This window comes from Hoplias malabaricus, chromosome 7 (assembly GCF_029633855.1).
Source record: "Hoplias malabaricus isolate fHopMal1 chromosome 7, fHopMal1.hap1, whole genome shotgun sequence".
Taxonomy (NCBI): domain Eukaryota; kingdom Metazoa; phylum Chordata; class Actinopteri; order Characiformes; family Erythrinidae; genus Hoplias; species Hoplias malabaricus.
Window position 1 is genome coordinate 1217077 of NC_089806.1, and position 17000 is coordinate 1234076.

A 17000-nucleotide genomic window follows, 5' to 3' on the forward strand; every position below is an offset into this window, starting at 1 on the left:
TATCTAACCCCATAATAAACATCACTACATTAATAAACACATCACTCCTGTAATAAACACATCACTCCTGTAATAAACACCTCACCCTGTAATAAAGGCCACTACATTAATACACACATCACCACTGTAATAATCACCTCACCCTGTAATAAACACCTCAACACGGTAATAAACACATCACTCCATAATAAACACTACCACATTAATAAACACATCACCCCTGTAATAAACACCTCACTCAGTAATAAAGACCACTACATTAATAAACACCTCACCCATGTAATAAACACCTCACCCCTGTAATAAGCACCTCTCTCCATAAAAAACACCTCATCCCATAATAATCATATCACCCCTGTAATAAACACCTCACCCTGGAATAAACACAACTATATTAATAAACACATCAACCCTGTAATAAAAATCTAACCCTGTTATAAAAATCTAACCCCGTAATAAACATCACTACATTAATAAACACACCACTCCTGTAATAAACACCTCATCCTGTAATAAACACCACTACATTAATAAACACATCACCCCTGTAATAACACCTCACTCATGTAATAAGCACCTCATTTCGTTATAAACCACTCATCCCGGAATAAACCCCACTGCATTAATAAACACATCACCTCTGTAATAAACACCACTACATTAATAAACAAATCACCCCTGTAACTAATACCTAATTCCTGTAATAAACACCACTACATTAATAAACACATAATCCCTATAATAAATACCTTATCCCTGTAATACACACCACTACATTAATAAACACATCATCCCTATAATAAATACCTTATCCCTGTAATACACACCACTACATTAATAAACACATCATCCCTATAATAAACACCACTATATTAACAAACACATAACCCCTGTAAGAAACACCTCACCCCGGAATAAACACCACTATATTAACAAACACATAACCCCTGTAAGAAACACCTCACCCTTGTAATAAACTCCTCATCACTGTAATAAACACATTACCCTGTAATAAACACATCAACTCTGTAATAAACACCAGTACATTAATAAACACATCACCCCTGTAATAAATACCTCATTCCTGTAATAAACACCACTACATTAATAAACACCTCACCCTTGTAAAAACACATAATCCATGTAATAAACACCTCAACACTGTAATAAACACTTCACCCCATAATAAACACCACTACGTTAATAAACACATCATCCCTATAATAAATATCACATCCCTGCAGTAAAAGACACTACTTTAATAAAACATCACCCTGTAAAACCACCTCAACACTGTAATAAACACCTCACCCCATAACAAACACCACTATGTTAATAAACACATCATCCCTATAATAAATATCACATCCCTGCAATAAAAACCACTACTTTAATAAAACATCACCCTGTAAAACCACCTCGACACTGTAATAAACACCTCACCCATGTAAAAAAAACACCTCACTCCGGAACAAACACCACAATACTAACAAACACATAGCCCCTATAATAAAAACCTCACCCCAGTAATCAACACCTCCCCTATGGAATAAACACCTCACCCTGGAATAAACACATAACCTCTGTAATAAACACCACATCAATAAACACATAACCTCTGTAATAAACACCACTACATTAATAAACACCTCACCACTATAATAAACCCTCTTGAATGGAAACTGTGTAGTGGAGAAGGCAGTACCTTGGTGGAGTTTTCTCTTCTTTGTGATGAAAGATTTCTTGGTGAAGTTTAGATTAACTCAACTTGGGAAAGAGCTAATCCTGACTGAGTTTAACTATTTAAACAACAACAAAACCAACAACACCAACACCTAACACCATCGAACACCACGATCTGAAGGAAAAATATAAATAACAAACAAACAAACTAATTACCAATACACAACCGGAATAAACCTGCTCTCTCTCTCTTTCTCTCTCTGTCAGCCAGAAATACTCATCCAATCAGAGACAGAGAGAGAGAGAGAGAGAGAGAGAGAGAGAGAGAGAGTATAGGGGCAGTGAGTGAGGCCATGATCTGAAGCTCCGCCCCTCCTCTCCTTCTCTCAGGTTAAGGTCGCTGGTTCTGTGCTAATCTTACTAATCCAGTTAACATCTTTAAATCGCACACACACACACACACACACACACACACACACACACACACACACACACACATACACCTCAGTAACGTGCTCACACAAATGGAGTCCTTACTATGGAGATAGGAGGTCACATGCTTACAGCCTGTACAACGCCCCCCAGCACTGCTGCAGTGTAACTACAAATATCTCACACAAACACACACACACTGTATGTAGGAGAAGCAACAGGGTTTAGTTATAAACACCTCTCCAGCAGCAGGGCAGGGTTGAACAGAGCTCTGACTAGGTGTGTGTGTGTGTGTGTGTGTGTGTGTGTGTGTGTGTGTGTGTGTGTGTGTAGGGTGTGTGTGTGTGTGTGTGTGCGTGTAGGGTGTGTGTGTGTGTGTGTGTGTGTGTGTAGGGTGTGTGTGTGTGTGTGTGTGTGTGTGTGTGTGTGTGTAGGGTGTGTGTATGTGTGTGTATGTAAATGAGTGTCCGCATCCTGACTAATAATACACAGATCTGTGTGGCTGTTGGGTGGGTGAATGATTAATGATTGGTTATTGATTTTAGGAGCCACTGTAAACAACAACACCACAGCCTTACCTTCTCCCATCGGAACGTCGCTCTGGGAATCCTCAGGCATTCCCGCTCTCCTCAGACCTGCGGGAACAACACAAACACAACAGCTCAGGATTAATACAAACACACTCACACACACACCGACATTCACCACCACTGTGATAATACACACTACACTCCAACATGCTCAACAACATCTGGAGTGATGGGGTTCCTCTGGTGTGTGGAACAGTGGAACTGTGTTCTCTGGAGTGATGGGGTTCCTCTGGTGTGTGGAACAGTGGAACTGTGTTCTCTGGAGTGATGGGGTTCCTCTGGTGTGTGGAACAGCGGAACTGTGTTCTCTGGAGTGATGGGGTTCCTCTGGTGTGTGGAACAGTGGAACTGTGTTCTCTGGAGTGATGGGGTTCTTCTGGTGTGTGGAACAGCGGAACTGTGTTCTCTGGAGTGATGGGGTTCCTCTGGTGTGTGGAACAGTGGAACTGTGTTCTCTGGAGTGATGGAGTTCCTCTGGTGTGTGGAACAGTGGAACTGTGTTCTCTGGAGTGATGGGGTTCCTCTGGTGTGTGGAACAGTGGAACTGTGTTCTCTGGAGTGATGGGGTTCCTCTGGTGTGTGAAACAGTGGAACTGTGTTCTCTGGAGTGATGGGGTTCCTCTGGTGTGTGGAACAGTGGAACTGTGTTCTCTGGAGTGATGGGGTTCCTCTGGTGTGTGGAACAGTGGAACTGTGTTCTCTGGAGTGATGGGGTTCCTCTGGTGTGTGGAACAGTGGAACTGTGTTCTCTGGAGTGATGGGGTTCCTCTGGTGTGTGAAACAGTGGAACTGTGTTCTCTGGAGTGATGGGGTTCCTCTGGGTTAGGGTTAGGCTCATCATCACCTTCATCATTGTTATTAAACAGGGCTGGGACGATGTGTTGACATAGTCGATTACAAAATTAGGTAGATTTGCATAAAGAGAAAGTACTTTACTGCTCCTGGTTTGTGATGGTATTCTTTCAGTATCGGTATTGAGATATTTACGCAGGTATCGTTTTATTATTGTGACATCACTATGTGTGTGTCTATGCGTCCCAAATAGTGATGTCACAATAATAAAATGATACCTATGTAAATATCTCAATACCGATACTGAAACGATACCATCACAAACCAGGAGCAGTAATGTACTTTCTCTACAAGCTGAGGGTGGTCGGTGGAATAACTGGTATCTCTTTGTTCAGTGTGACGCCACACGTGACGTCACGCCACTTCTCATCACAACAGTACAGCTGCTCCACACGAGCACTAGAAGCACAATCATCCCAGAGAGCCTCAACACAGCAGCAGCAAGACACTCACATTCTACAGTCTCCACAACACAGGACACATGTAGAGCCATGCCCCGTGTGTTTGAGCTAACTGTTTTATTTGAGTTATTAAGTGCATACTGTGTGTTTAAGAAAAGAAGATAAAAGAAAATAAAAATCGTTATTAGTTGATGATAAATATATCGTTAAGTGCAGCCCTATTACTACAGCTGTTATTATTGTACTGTAATATTAATAAATGTCTGAAGGTTATTAAACTTAATTAAAAGTTTATTAAAGCTGCTCAGTGTAATTCACGTTTACAGGAGTGTCGTGAAATCAAGTCTCACCCATCTCTCTCTCTCTCTCTAGTCTGGATTACAGGAGGCCAGTCTAGTACCCGCACTCTTTTACTATGAAACCTCGCTGTTGTAACACGTGCAGAATGTGGCTTGGCTTTGTCTTGCTGAAATAAGCAGGACGTCCCTGAAAAAGACGTTGCTTGGATGGCAGCATGTGTTGCTCCAAACCTATATGTACCTTTCAGCATTAATGGTGCCTTCACTGATGTGAAAGTTACTCATTCCACGGCCACTAACACACCCCCATACCATCAGCGATGCTGGCTTTTAAACTTTGCGCTGATAACTATCCGGAGAGTCCTTTTCCTCTTTGGACGGAGGACACAACGTCCATAATTTCCAAAAACAATTTGAAATGTGGACTCATACGACCACAGGACACTTTTCTACTTTGTGTCAGTCCGTCTCAGATGAGCTCAGGCCCAGAGATGGCATCAGAGTGTCTGGGTGTTGTTTACTTTGTTGCTTTGACTTTGCATGGTAGAGTTTTAACTTGGAAGTGTTCCTGTTCCTGAATATGTGGTAATATCCGTTACAGAAAGATGTCGGTTTTTAATGCAGTGCCGGTATCGAAGGTCACGGGCATTCGATGTTGGTTTTCGACCTTGCCGCTTACTGCAGTGATTTCTCCAGATTCTTTGAATCTTTTGATGATATTATGGGCTGTAGATGATGAAACCCCTACATTCCTTGCTGTTGCTGTACGTTGAGAAACGTTGTTCTTAAACTGTTGGACGATTTGCTCACGCAGTTGTTCACAAAGTGGTGAACCTCTCCCCACCCTTGTGACCAACTGAGCCCTTCCGGGAGCTCCATTTACCCAATCATGACACTCACCTGTTTCCAATTCACCTGTTCACCTGTGGAATGTTCTAAACTGGTGTTTTTGAGCATTCCTCAACTTTCCCAGTCTTGTGTTGCCCCTGTCACAACTCTTTTGGAACATGTTGCAGGCCTCAAATTCAAAATGAGTAAATATTAACAAAAAAATAACTAAATAAATAAATACTATAAATTTTGGTCCATTTGAACATTAAATATCTTCTCTTTGTAGTGTATTCAACTGAATAGAGATTGAAAAGGATTTGCAGATCATCGTTTTCTGTTTTTATTTAAGTTTTACACAATGTCCCAACCTCACTGGAACTAGGGGTGTGTATATATCGCTCTCTCTTTCTCTTTCTCCCACTTGCTCTCTCTACCATATAATGGACCAGGAATACCAGGCTACGGTACGCAACCATCCACCTGTGACATTTGTGCCGTAAAGTATTGGCCATTTCTCACAACAGTCCTCTCCCCCGTGATTCAGAAGTTGCTTAGTGCAGTGACCAGCCGAGGACCCAGTGCAGCAGCCACAGAGGCTCTATTCTCCCTGCTACAGCTCCGTGGAACATTACAATCATTTAGAAGCCATGACTTTAAGGTAGAAACACTACATAGTGTTCCTTTAATAATTTAATGTATTACAATATATTAAGTGTGTTAAGTAATAAAGTATATTAAAATGTATAATAATATGTGTGTGTGTGTGTGTTATTGAAAGTCATTAGAGGTTATTAAAGTCAGTAATGATGGGGATAATCAATGCAGTGTGTACTCACCCTCTCTGAGGACCATGCACAAGAACAGAGGAACATCACTCACACACTCCGTGTTATACATTCACACAGTCATCGAAACACAGTACACACTATGAGATTAACCCCGTTACGGACTGGTCTAATAATAACACTCACTCATTCACACAGTCATCCATCCATAATCCACAGTGTAGATTAACCCCGGTACGGACTGGTCTAATAAAGAGCTGCGAGGCACAGAGAGAGGAACGGACAGTGGAGCGAAGGGTTAAACACCAGCTGAACGTCTACAAAGAACAAACACACAACTCGGGTCACATGACCCCCCTCCAGAGCCCCCACCCCCTCTGTCTCTCCATCTCTGACAGAGGAACACAACAGATCTGTTCATCAGCATCAACACATACTGCCACAGACACTACACACTGACCACCACACACACACACACACACACTACACACTGACCACCACACACACACACACACACACTACACACTGACCACCACACACAGTACAAACTGACCACCACACACACTACACACTGACCACAACACACACTACACTCTGCCCACCACACACACACACTGAACACTGCACTAACACACACTACACACTGACCACCACACACACTTCACTTTGCCCACCACACACACACACTGACCTCAACACACACTACACACTGACCACCACACACACACACACACACACACACACTGACCACTGCACTAACACACACTGATCACAGCACACACTACACTCTGCCCACCGAACACACTACACACTGACCACCACACACACTACACACTGACCACAAAACACACTACACACTGACCTCAACACACACTACACACTGACCACCACACACACACACACACACACACACTGACCACTGCACTAACACACACTGAGCACAGCACACACTACACTCTGCCCACCGAACACACTACACACTGACCAACACACACACACTACACACTGACCACCACACACGCTACACACTGACCACAAAACACACTACACACTGACCTCAAAACACACTACACACTGACCTCAAAACACACTACACACTGACCACCACACACTACACACTGCAGCAGCACTGTCCGCTCACAGCAAAGTCAGTATAAGTCGCTGTTGTCTCTGTCCTGGACTCTGAGTGTAACATTGACCACTCTTTAATCTCCAGACCCTGACACACTGCTGTTTGTTAATCTGCTTTCTTTATTTCCACTGCTAATGTTTTCACACCTCACAGAGTTTATTCATAAACAAACCACATCCTGGAGCTGAAGATAAAAAATAAACAAACACAGATCAAATACACACACACTAAACCCACACAGATCTCTCTCTCTCTCTCACACATTAAAGACACACAGATCGCACACACACTGACTAAAGACACACAGATCACACACACACTCACTAAAGACACACTGATCACACACACACACACTCACTAAAGACACACTGATCACACACACATTCACTAAAGACACACTGATCACACACACTCTCACCAAAGACACACTGATCACACACACATTCACTAAAGACACACTGATCACACACACTCTCACCAAAGACACACTGATCACACACACACTCACTAAAGACACACTGATCACACACACATTCACTAAAGACACACTGATCACACACACTCTCACCAAAGACACACTGATCACACACACACTCACTAAAGACACACTGATCACACACACACACACTCACTAAAGACACACAGATCAAACACACACTCACTAAAGAAACACAGATATCACACACACACACTAACTAAAGACACACTGATCTCACACACACACACACACACTCACCAAAGGCACACAGATCATGCACACTCACCAAAGACACGCTGATTACACACACACACACACACACACACACACTCACCAAAGAAATACTGATCACACACACTCACTAAAGACACACAGATCACAAACACATTCACCAAAAACACACAATGACGCACACTCACCAAAGAAACACTGATCACACACAGTCACTAAAGACACACAGATATCACACACACACTCACTAAAGACACAGATCAAACACACACTCACTAAAGACAAACAGATATCACACACACACTAACTAAAGACACACTGATCACACACACACTCACTAAAGACACACAGATCACACACACATTCACCAAAACACACTGATCACACACACACTCTCTCTAAAGACACACTGATCACACACACACACTCACCAAAGACACGCAGATCACACACACTCACCAAAGACACGCAGATCACACACACTCACCAAAGACACGCTGATCACACACACACTCACCAAAGACATGCTGATCACACACACACACTCACTCACTAAAAGCACACTGATCACACACACACACACACACACACTAAAGACACGCTGATTACACACACACACACACACACACACCAAAGAAATACTGATCACACACACTCACTAAAGACACACAGATCACAAACACATTCACCAAAAACACACAATCACACACACTCACCAAAGAAACACTGATCACACACAGTCACTAAAGACACACAGATATCACACACACACACTCACTAAAGACACACAGATCAAACACACACTCACTAAAGACAAACAGATATCACACACACACTAACTAAAGACACACTGATCACACACACATTCACCAAAACACACTGATCATGCACACACACTCACTAAAGACACATTGATCACACACACACTCACCAAAGACACACAGATCACACACACTCACTAAAGACACACTGATCACGCACACACTCACTAAAGACACAGTGATCATGCACACACACTCACTAAAGACACACAGATCACACACACTCACTAAAGACACACTGATCACACACACACACTCACCAAAGACACACAGATCACACACACTCACTGAAAACACACTAATCACACACACCGCTCCACCTTAAAAGATACAGTCGCTTCTTACTCACACACACCGCTCCACATTAAAAGATAGAGTTGCTTCTTACTCACACACACCGCTCCACCTTAAAAGATACAGTTTCTACTTACTCACACACAGGTCAGAACAGACAGAACAGACCCAATCAGAACAGAATGGGTCAGAACAGGCCCAGTCAGAATAGACCCAATCAGAAAAGACTTCAGAACACAGAGTCTCTCAGGTAAAGAGGGGGTGGTTCTGACTGGTCGTACCATGTAGGGAGGGGAGGTTCTGTACCCTCTGACTGGGCCTGGGGGCCAGAGTGGAGTCGTGAGGTGACTCAGAGCCCCCACTGCCTCCCTGGTGACGACTGGGTGAAGGCTGTAGAGCAGGGACCTGCATGACACAGTCAGGTTTGAAACCTGAGCCCAGAGAAATGACCAAGGAGCAGTGACCAAGGACATCTCAATAATGTCGTTACACTACACACACACCATTAACAATCCACACCAACACACACTGCTCTCAGCCATGATGTCATACAGCCTGAGGACTTTACCTGTGCCATACACACACACACACAAAAACATACACACCCATTTAAAACACACTCCCTACACTCACATACACACTCCGACAGGATTTAGCACTCATTGTGTTTGACTTCCTTAACTGCTTACACACACACACACACACACACACAGAGACAGAGAGAGAGAGAGAGAGAGAGAGTCAGCACTGTGTTGTGTAATTTTTCAGGAAATTAATTATACCAGGAGTGCTGTGTTTCTAATGTTAAATCTCTCTCTCTCTCTCTGCCTCTCTCTCTCTCTCTCTCTCTCTCTCTGCCTCTCTCTCTCTCTGGGAGATCGAGGTAAGGCCCCAGTTTGCAGGGAAATGCTCCGCTCATTGTCCGGGCTGGTCCAGAACATTCCTTTGAGCTTATATCAATCTGTGATATTACACAATACTCCACTCTTCATCAACATCACTGTCTACACTCACTGATACACTTCACCCACTCAATCAACCAGACTCAACACACTCAGAGGAGAACACTAACCTCTGTTCATCAGACTCCACACACTGGTACACACACACACACACAGGTGTTTTTCATGAACTGTAGGGACTTAATTTAGAATTTCACTCATTTTTTAGAGACTTATCCTAACATTAATGGAGACATATTCTTCCCCCTCGTCTCCACAGTGGAACACAGTTCTGTTTCTTAATGAAGCGTCTGTGACCTGCTTTGGTCCAAACCCCACGAGCCCCACAGCAGTGTTCTCCCCCTGTGTAAACAGCCCCTGTTCAGAACGCCCGCTTTCAGCACCTGTTCCTTTAAATGATAATGAGCCGCTCGCTGTTCACCCCGACCCCGAGCGCACAGCAGTGAGGAGCGAGGAGCAGAAGCTCTGGTTTTTAGCCGTTTTCACTCTGTTCTTTCTTCTCCGTTTTTACTCAGTGCTCTTATTTCTCCGCGCTCGTTGTGTCTGTTTTGCTGAGTTTAACCTCGTCTTTGAGCTCTCACATAAACACGGGTCCAGCGCTGTGATTGGACAGACTCAGACGAGGGGGCGGGGCCATTCTAAAGTCTCTGCACTTGACGTCAGAAGCGGAGCAGAATCAGAACGACTCGTTTTATCCTGTGTTTCTGACTCAGGCAGCGCACAGAACACTGACTGGGGTCTTGTTTCACAGTGTGTGGGTTGGTGGACTCCAGATTTACACATTTATGTGACCATGCTCTCAAAATATTTTTTTGTTTTTTTAAAACTCCTTTAACTCTCACAATGTGACCAAAACATGACACACACACACACACACACACACACACACACACACACACACACACACACACACAGGGAGTTGTCTTTAACATGTATCCCTTCGCCTTGGGCTGCAGTGTCGTCAGTAAACACAGTTTCTGAGAGATTTCTGCGGTCAGTTCACACTGAGACATTCACTAGTTATTATTTAACACTCTTATTTACATAAACACATCTGTGAACATCTGTATTTCAGTCTAAACCGACACACTCCGTGTAAATCAAAGTAATTTAAAGTGACTGTTTCCTCAGAGCCCGGGAGGATTTGAATGGGGCTGACTCTTTAAAGAACAAAGATAAACCGAACAGAAATACTCTACTAAGACAGTCCGGAGCAGAACTGAGGCGGACGACCTTAAAACAAATGACAAGCTTTATTTCAAAACTTGAAACTAAGTTTAAAAGCGACGAAGTGGAATTTCCCGTTCCACCTTAAACCGAGCAGCAGCTCCACTCCGCAGCCTCGGGCACCAGAACGGATCTGCGCGCTGTTTAAGGTGGACGGGGGAATTCCACACAGAAGAGGCGATGAAAGCAGGCGAAACTCACCGACAGCGGATTTAACAGAGTCCTCACAGTCCGAGATTCCCCCTTAAACCCGTCAGAACCCGTCAGAACCCGCCGCAGGTTCAGGTTAATCCCGGTGAGACAGTCCGGTCTCTCCCACCGCTTCAGCTCAAACCCAGCGCCGCCAGCGACTTTCAAAATCTGCGACCCGCGCATGCGCAGCACAGCGACCAGGACCGCAGCGATACGGTTTACAGACACGGTACTGAATCATACCGCCACGGCGAGGCGATACCGATACATGCAACAAACAAAAAACACCTTTTAATTAAGAAAATGTGGCAAATACAAGGGCATTACAACAGAGAGGAGTACTACTTGTAATTGACTACTGCAACTCACTCCTGCCTGGACTTCCTCTGTGGGACTCAGGCCTCTTCAGCTGATCCAGAACACAGCCGCATGGGTCGTCCTCAATCTTCCAAAGTTCCCCCACGTCACTCCACTGCTGCTCTCTCTTCACTAGCTTCCTGTAGCTGCCCACATCAGGTTTAAAACTCTCACGCTGCCTACAAAGCTGAGAACGGACCGGCTCCTTCCCGCCTCACGGCGCTGGTCAAGAGTCGGGCCGCACCTCGAGCCCTTCCTGCTTCAGCTCGACTCGACCAGTCGTCCCTAAAGACACACGGAGGACTAGCGTCAAGAATCTTCTCGGTCCTGGCTTCTGACAGCGGACTCTCTCACGGTCTTCACACACAGACTGTAGACCCATGTCTCTGTGACACACTGCAGTGAGCACTACTCTAAATGTGCACCATAACAGACTTCACTGCACGTCTACTGCACTTAGCCTCTTTCTAGGTACAGCACTGAATAGACACTGTGTGAGTTCAGGTTCTTCTCAGTGTCAGCGCTGGCCCTTGCTCTGGTCTGAGCTCAAGGGGAGACTGGACTCGACCCGCTCTGTCCTAGAGAGGACACACACTCTGTCTGAACACAGAGCCCCTCTGTGAGTCGCTCTGGAGAAGAGCATCGGCTAAATGCTGTAAATGTAAATGTAACTCACTCACTAACCGCACTCAGCACCTCTCTCACAGTTAGTAATGTTGTTTTTAATAGTGTTATAGTTATTAATATTGTTATTAATGATGATGATAACTGTAAGGGTCTAACGGAGCTGCTCTGTAAAAGCTGTTGATCTTGTTCTTGTTGATGTCTGAACCTGTTTTACGTCTGCGTCAACAAGACAGGCGTGTTATCAAACAGGTCTAACACACACACACACACACACACAAGGAGAAAGAGAGAGAGAGAGAGAGAGAGAGAGAGAGAGAGAGATGAAGAGATTCTGCTGAGTCTTTGTGTTTAACTCCAGTTTGAACCTGTACAGATTTACCTCCTGATGAAGAAACTTCTCACAGGTTCAGACCTGAACAAACATTTCTCACACCAACAAACATCTCTGTAATATCTCTGTACTGTCGCTTTAATATATCTGTAGTATCTCTGTTCTGTCTCTTTAATATCTCTGTAATATCTCTGTACTATCTCTGTTCTGTCTCCTTAATATCTCTGTTCCGTCTCTTTAATATCTCTGTAGTATCTCTGTTCTGTCTCTTTAATATCTCTGTTCTGTCTCTTAAATATCTTTGTAGTATCTCTGTTCTGTCTCTTTAATATCTCGGTTCCCTCTCTTTAATATCTCTGTAATATCTCTTTACTATCTCTGTAATGTCTCTGTTCTGTCTCCTTAATATCTCTGTTACGTCTCTTTAATATCTCCGTAGTATCTCTGTTCTGTCTCTTTAATATCTCTGTAATATCTCTGTAGTATCTCTGTTCTGTCTCCTTAATATCTCTGTAGTATCTCTGTTCTGTCTCTTTAATATCTCTGTTCCATCTCTTTAATATCTCTGTAGTATCTCTGTTCTGTCTCTTTAATATCTCTGTTCCGTCTCTTTAATATCTCTGTAGTATCTCTGTTCTGTCTCTTTAATATCTCTGTAGTATCTCTGTTATGTCTCTTTAATATCTCGGTTCCGTCTCTTTAATATCTCTGTAGTATCTCTGTTCTGTCTCTTTAATATCTCTGTAATGTCTCTGTTCTGTCTCCTTAATATCTCTGTTACGTCTCTTTAATATCTCCGTAGTATCTCTGTTCTGTCTCTTTAATATCTCTGTTCTGTCTCTTTAATATCTCTGTTCTGTCTCTACAGAAGTGTGTGGCGGTGTGGCACCCTCTGGTGGATAAAGCAAAGAGAGCCATTACTGCTATGGTCTGAGTGTGGGTTCTTCTCAGGGCTCTTCCTCTCTGCTGCCTCCCACTGAAAACTCTCCACCACAGCCACACAACAGGACACAGTCTGGAGAGGACACAGGGTGGAGAATGACACAGTGTGGAGAGGACACAGTGTGGAGAGGACACGGCCTGGAGAGGACACGGCTTGGAGAGGACACGGTCTGGAGAGGACACGGTCTGTTGAGGACACGGTCTGCAGAGGACACGGCCTGGAGAGGACACGGCCTGGAGAGGACACGGCCTTGAGAGGACAAGGTCTGGAGAGGACACAATGTAGAGAGGACACAGCCTGGAGAGGACAAGGTCTGGAGAGCACACAGTGTAGAGAGGACACGGTCTGGAGAGGACACCGTCTATAGAGGACACAGTCTGGAGAAGACGCGGTCTGTAGAGGACACAGTGTGGAGAGGACATGGCCTGGAGAGGACAAGGTCTGGAGAGTACACAGTGTGGAGAGGACACGGCCTGGAAAGGACACGGCCTGGAGAGGACACAGCCTGCAGAGGACACAGTGTGGAGAGGACACGGCCTGGAGAGGACACAGTGTGGAGAGGACACAGTGTAGAGAGGATGCGGTCTGTAGAGGACACGGCCTGGAGAAGACACAGTCTGGAGAGGACACAGTGTGGAGAGGACACAGTGTAGAGAGGATGCGGTCTGTAGAGGACATGGCCTGGAGAAGACACAGTCTGGAGAGAACAACAACACTAAACAACAGTAAAGTAAACTACATCAAACTATATTAAACTAAACTACACCAAATTAAACTACATTAAAGTAAACTACACTAAATTAAAATACACTGAAATACTTTAAACTAAACTACACTAAAATACTCTAAACTACACTACAGTACACTAAAGTAAAATACTGTAAACTAACATACACTACACTAGAGTACACTAACTACTCTAAAGTAAACTACACTAAAGTACACTAAAATAATCTATACTAAACTACACTAAAATACTCTAAACTACACTACAGTACACTAAAGTAAAATACTGTAAACTAACATACACTACACTAGAATACACTAAACTACTGTAAAGTAAATTACACTACAGTACACTAAAGTAAAATACTGTAAAGTAACATACACTACACTAGAGTACACTAAACTACTTTAAAGCAAACTACACTAAAGTACACAAAAAATACTCTATACTAAACTAAAATACCCTAAACTAAAAAATACTTAACTACACTAAAATACTCTAAACTTCACTAAACTACACTAAAATACTCTAAACTTCACTTAAGTACACTAAAATACTCTAAACTAAAGTTCACTGAACTAAATTACACTAAAATATTCTAAACTAAACTTCACTGAACTAAACTACACTAAAATATTCTAAACTAAACTACACTAAAATACTCTGAACTTCACTGAACTAAACTTCACTAGAATACCCTAAACTAAAGAATACTGAACTACACTAAAGTACTCTAAACTTCACTAAAGTACACTAAAATACACTAAACTACCCTAAACTAAATACTGAACTACACTAAAGTACTCTAAACTTCACTAAAGTACACTAAAATACTCTAAGCTTCACAAAAGTACACTAAACGAAAGAATACTGAACTACACTAAAGTACTCTAAACTTCACTGAACTAAACTACACTAAAACACCCTAAAGAATACTGAACTACACTAAAATTCTAAACTTCACTAAACTACACTAAAATACTCTAAACTTCACTGAAATAAACTTCACTAGAATACCCTAAACTAAAGAATACTGAACTACACTAAAGTACTCTAAACTTCACTAAAGTACACTAAAATACTCTAAGCTTCACAAAAGTACACTAAACTACCCTAAACTAAAGAATACTGAACTACACTAAAGTACACTAAAATACCCTAAAGCTCAGTGAACTAAACTACATTAAAATACCATAAACTAAAGAATAGTGAACTATACTAAACTACACCTAAATACTCAAAATTTCACTAAAGCACACTAAAATACCCTAAACGAAAGAATACTGAACTACACTAAAGTACACTAAAATACTCTAAACTTCACTAAAGTACACTAAAATACCCTAAACTAAAGAATACTGTACTACACTAAAGTACTCTAAACTTCACTAAAGTACACTAAAATACCCTAAACTAAAGAATACTGTACTACACTAAAGTACTCTAAACTTCACTAAAGTACACTAAAATACTCTAAGCTTCACAAAAGTACACTAAACGAAAGAATACTGAACTACACTAAAGTACTCTAAACTTCACTGAACTAAACTACACTAAAACACCCTAAAGAATACTGAACTACACTAAAGTACACTAAAATACTCTAAGCTTCACTGAACTAAACTACACTACCCTAAACTAAAGAATACTGAACTACAATAAAGTACACTAAAATACTTTAAACTTCACTGAACTAAACTACACTAAAATACCCTAAACTAAAGAATACTGAACTACACTAAAGTACACTAAAATACTCTAAGCTTCACTGAACTAAACTACACTACCCTAAACTAAAGAATACTGAACTACAATAAAGTACACTAAAATACTTTAAACTTCACTGAACTAAACTACACTAAAATACCGTAAACTAAAGAATACTGAACTACACTAAAATACTCAAAATTTCACTAAAGCACACTAAAATACCCTAAACGAAAGAATACTGAACTACACTAAAGTACACTAAAATACTCTAAGCTTCACAAAAGTACACTAAACGAAAGAATACTGAACTACACTAAAGTACTCTAAACTTCACAGAAGTAAACTACACTAAAACACCCTAAACTAAAGAATACTGAACTTCACTGAACTAAACTACTAACTAAACTACACTAAAATACTCTAAACTTAAATCTTCTAAACTAAACTACACTAAAGAGTGGTCCAGTGAAGACCGTGTAAATTGTTACAGTTTGAGGAAAATGAACAGCACAGTCCTGTTTTTATTGTAATTTTACAGAAGGTCCCACTGTTTCTGGAAATGGGTTTTATATTGTAATATTTAACTCTTTATTCTCCTCCAGATTCCACTGGAGCTGTGACTATGAGGAAATCAGTGTAGTTTAATAGAAGTGAAATGATATTGTAAAAGCTTTTATTTTTAAATCAGTTCAGTTCTGCTGTAGTCACTCCAGTAGTGCACCATGTAAACGGTGCTCAGACGTGAATTAAACCATATTTCTGTTGAGAGGGAGGGGTGCGGTGTGGAGGGTCGTTTCTGCTGTGAGATGTTCTCAGTGTGATATCAGGACTCAGAGGAAACCCAGGGTGGAACTGAGATAACTGAGATGTTGAAATGACCAACATGACTTCAGTGACATCACTGAGGGTGAAACACACACTCGTCAGGAAACACCTCCCTGTTCCACACTCACCTTCCCTCTGTGTGCAGTTAGACCTGAGACCTGTGTGTCAGTAGCTCCCCACAATGACAGAGGTGTGTGTGTGAGAGAGAGAGAGAGATGTTGGTTAATGGAGTGTTAAAAGAGCTCTAAAGGCAGCAGGAGGAAAGGGTTT

At 42.3% G+C, this 17000-nt stretch overlaps 1 protein-coding gene across 3 annotated transcripts in view; it reads right to left on the reverse strand.

The window, feature by feature from the left end:
- plekhg3 (pleckstrin homology and RhoGEF domain containing G3) overlaps positions 1–11357 on the reverse strand; it is a 48769-nt gene extending 37412 nt beyond the window's left edge. The window contains exons 1-2 of one of the 3 annotated variants that reach the window (XM_066676183.1): positions 11220–11357; positions 2694–2750 (exon numbers count right to left, since the gene is read on the reverse strand). In XM_066676183.1, coding sequence (XP_066532280.1) covers positions 2694–2733 — 40 coding nt within the window. In that variant the 5' untranslated portion in view covers positions 2734–2750; positions 11220–11357. Of the gene's footprint in view, positions 1–2693; positions 2751–5924; positions 5980–11219 lie in introns of those variants that run through there. The other 2 variants (XM_066676181.1, XM_066676184.1) reach the window with 2 other exon arrangements.
- Positions 11358–17000: the final 5643 nt, after the last annotated feature.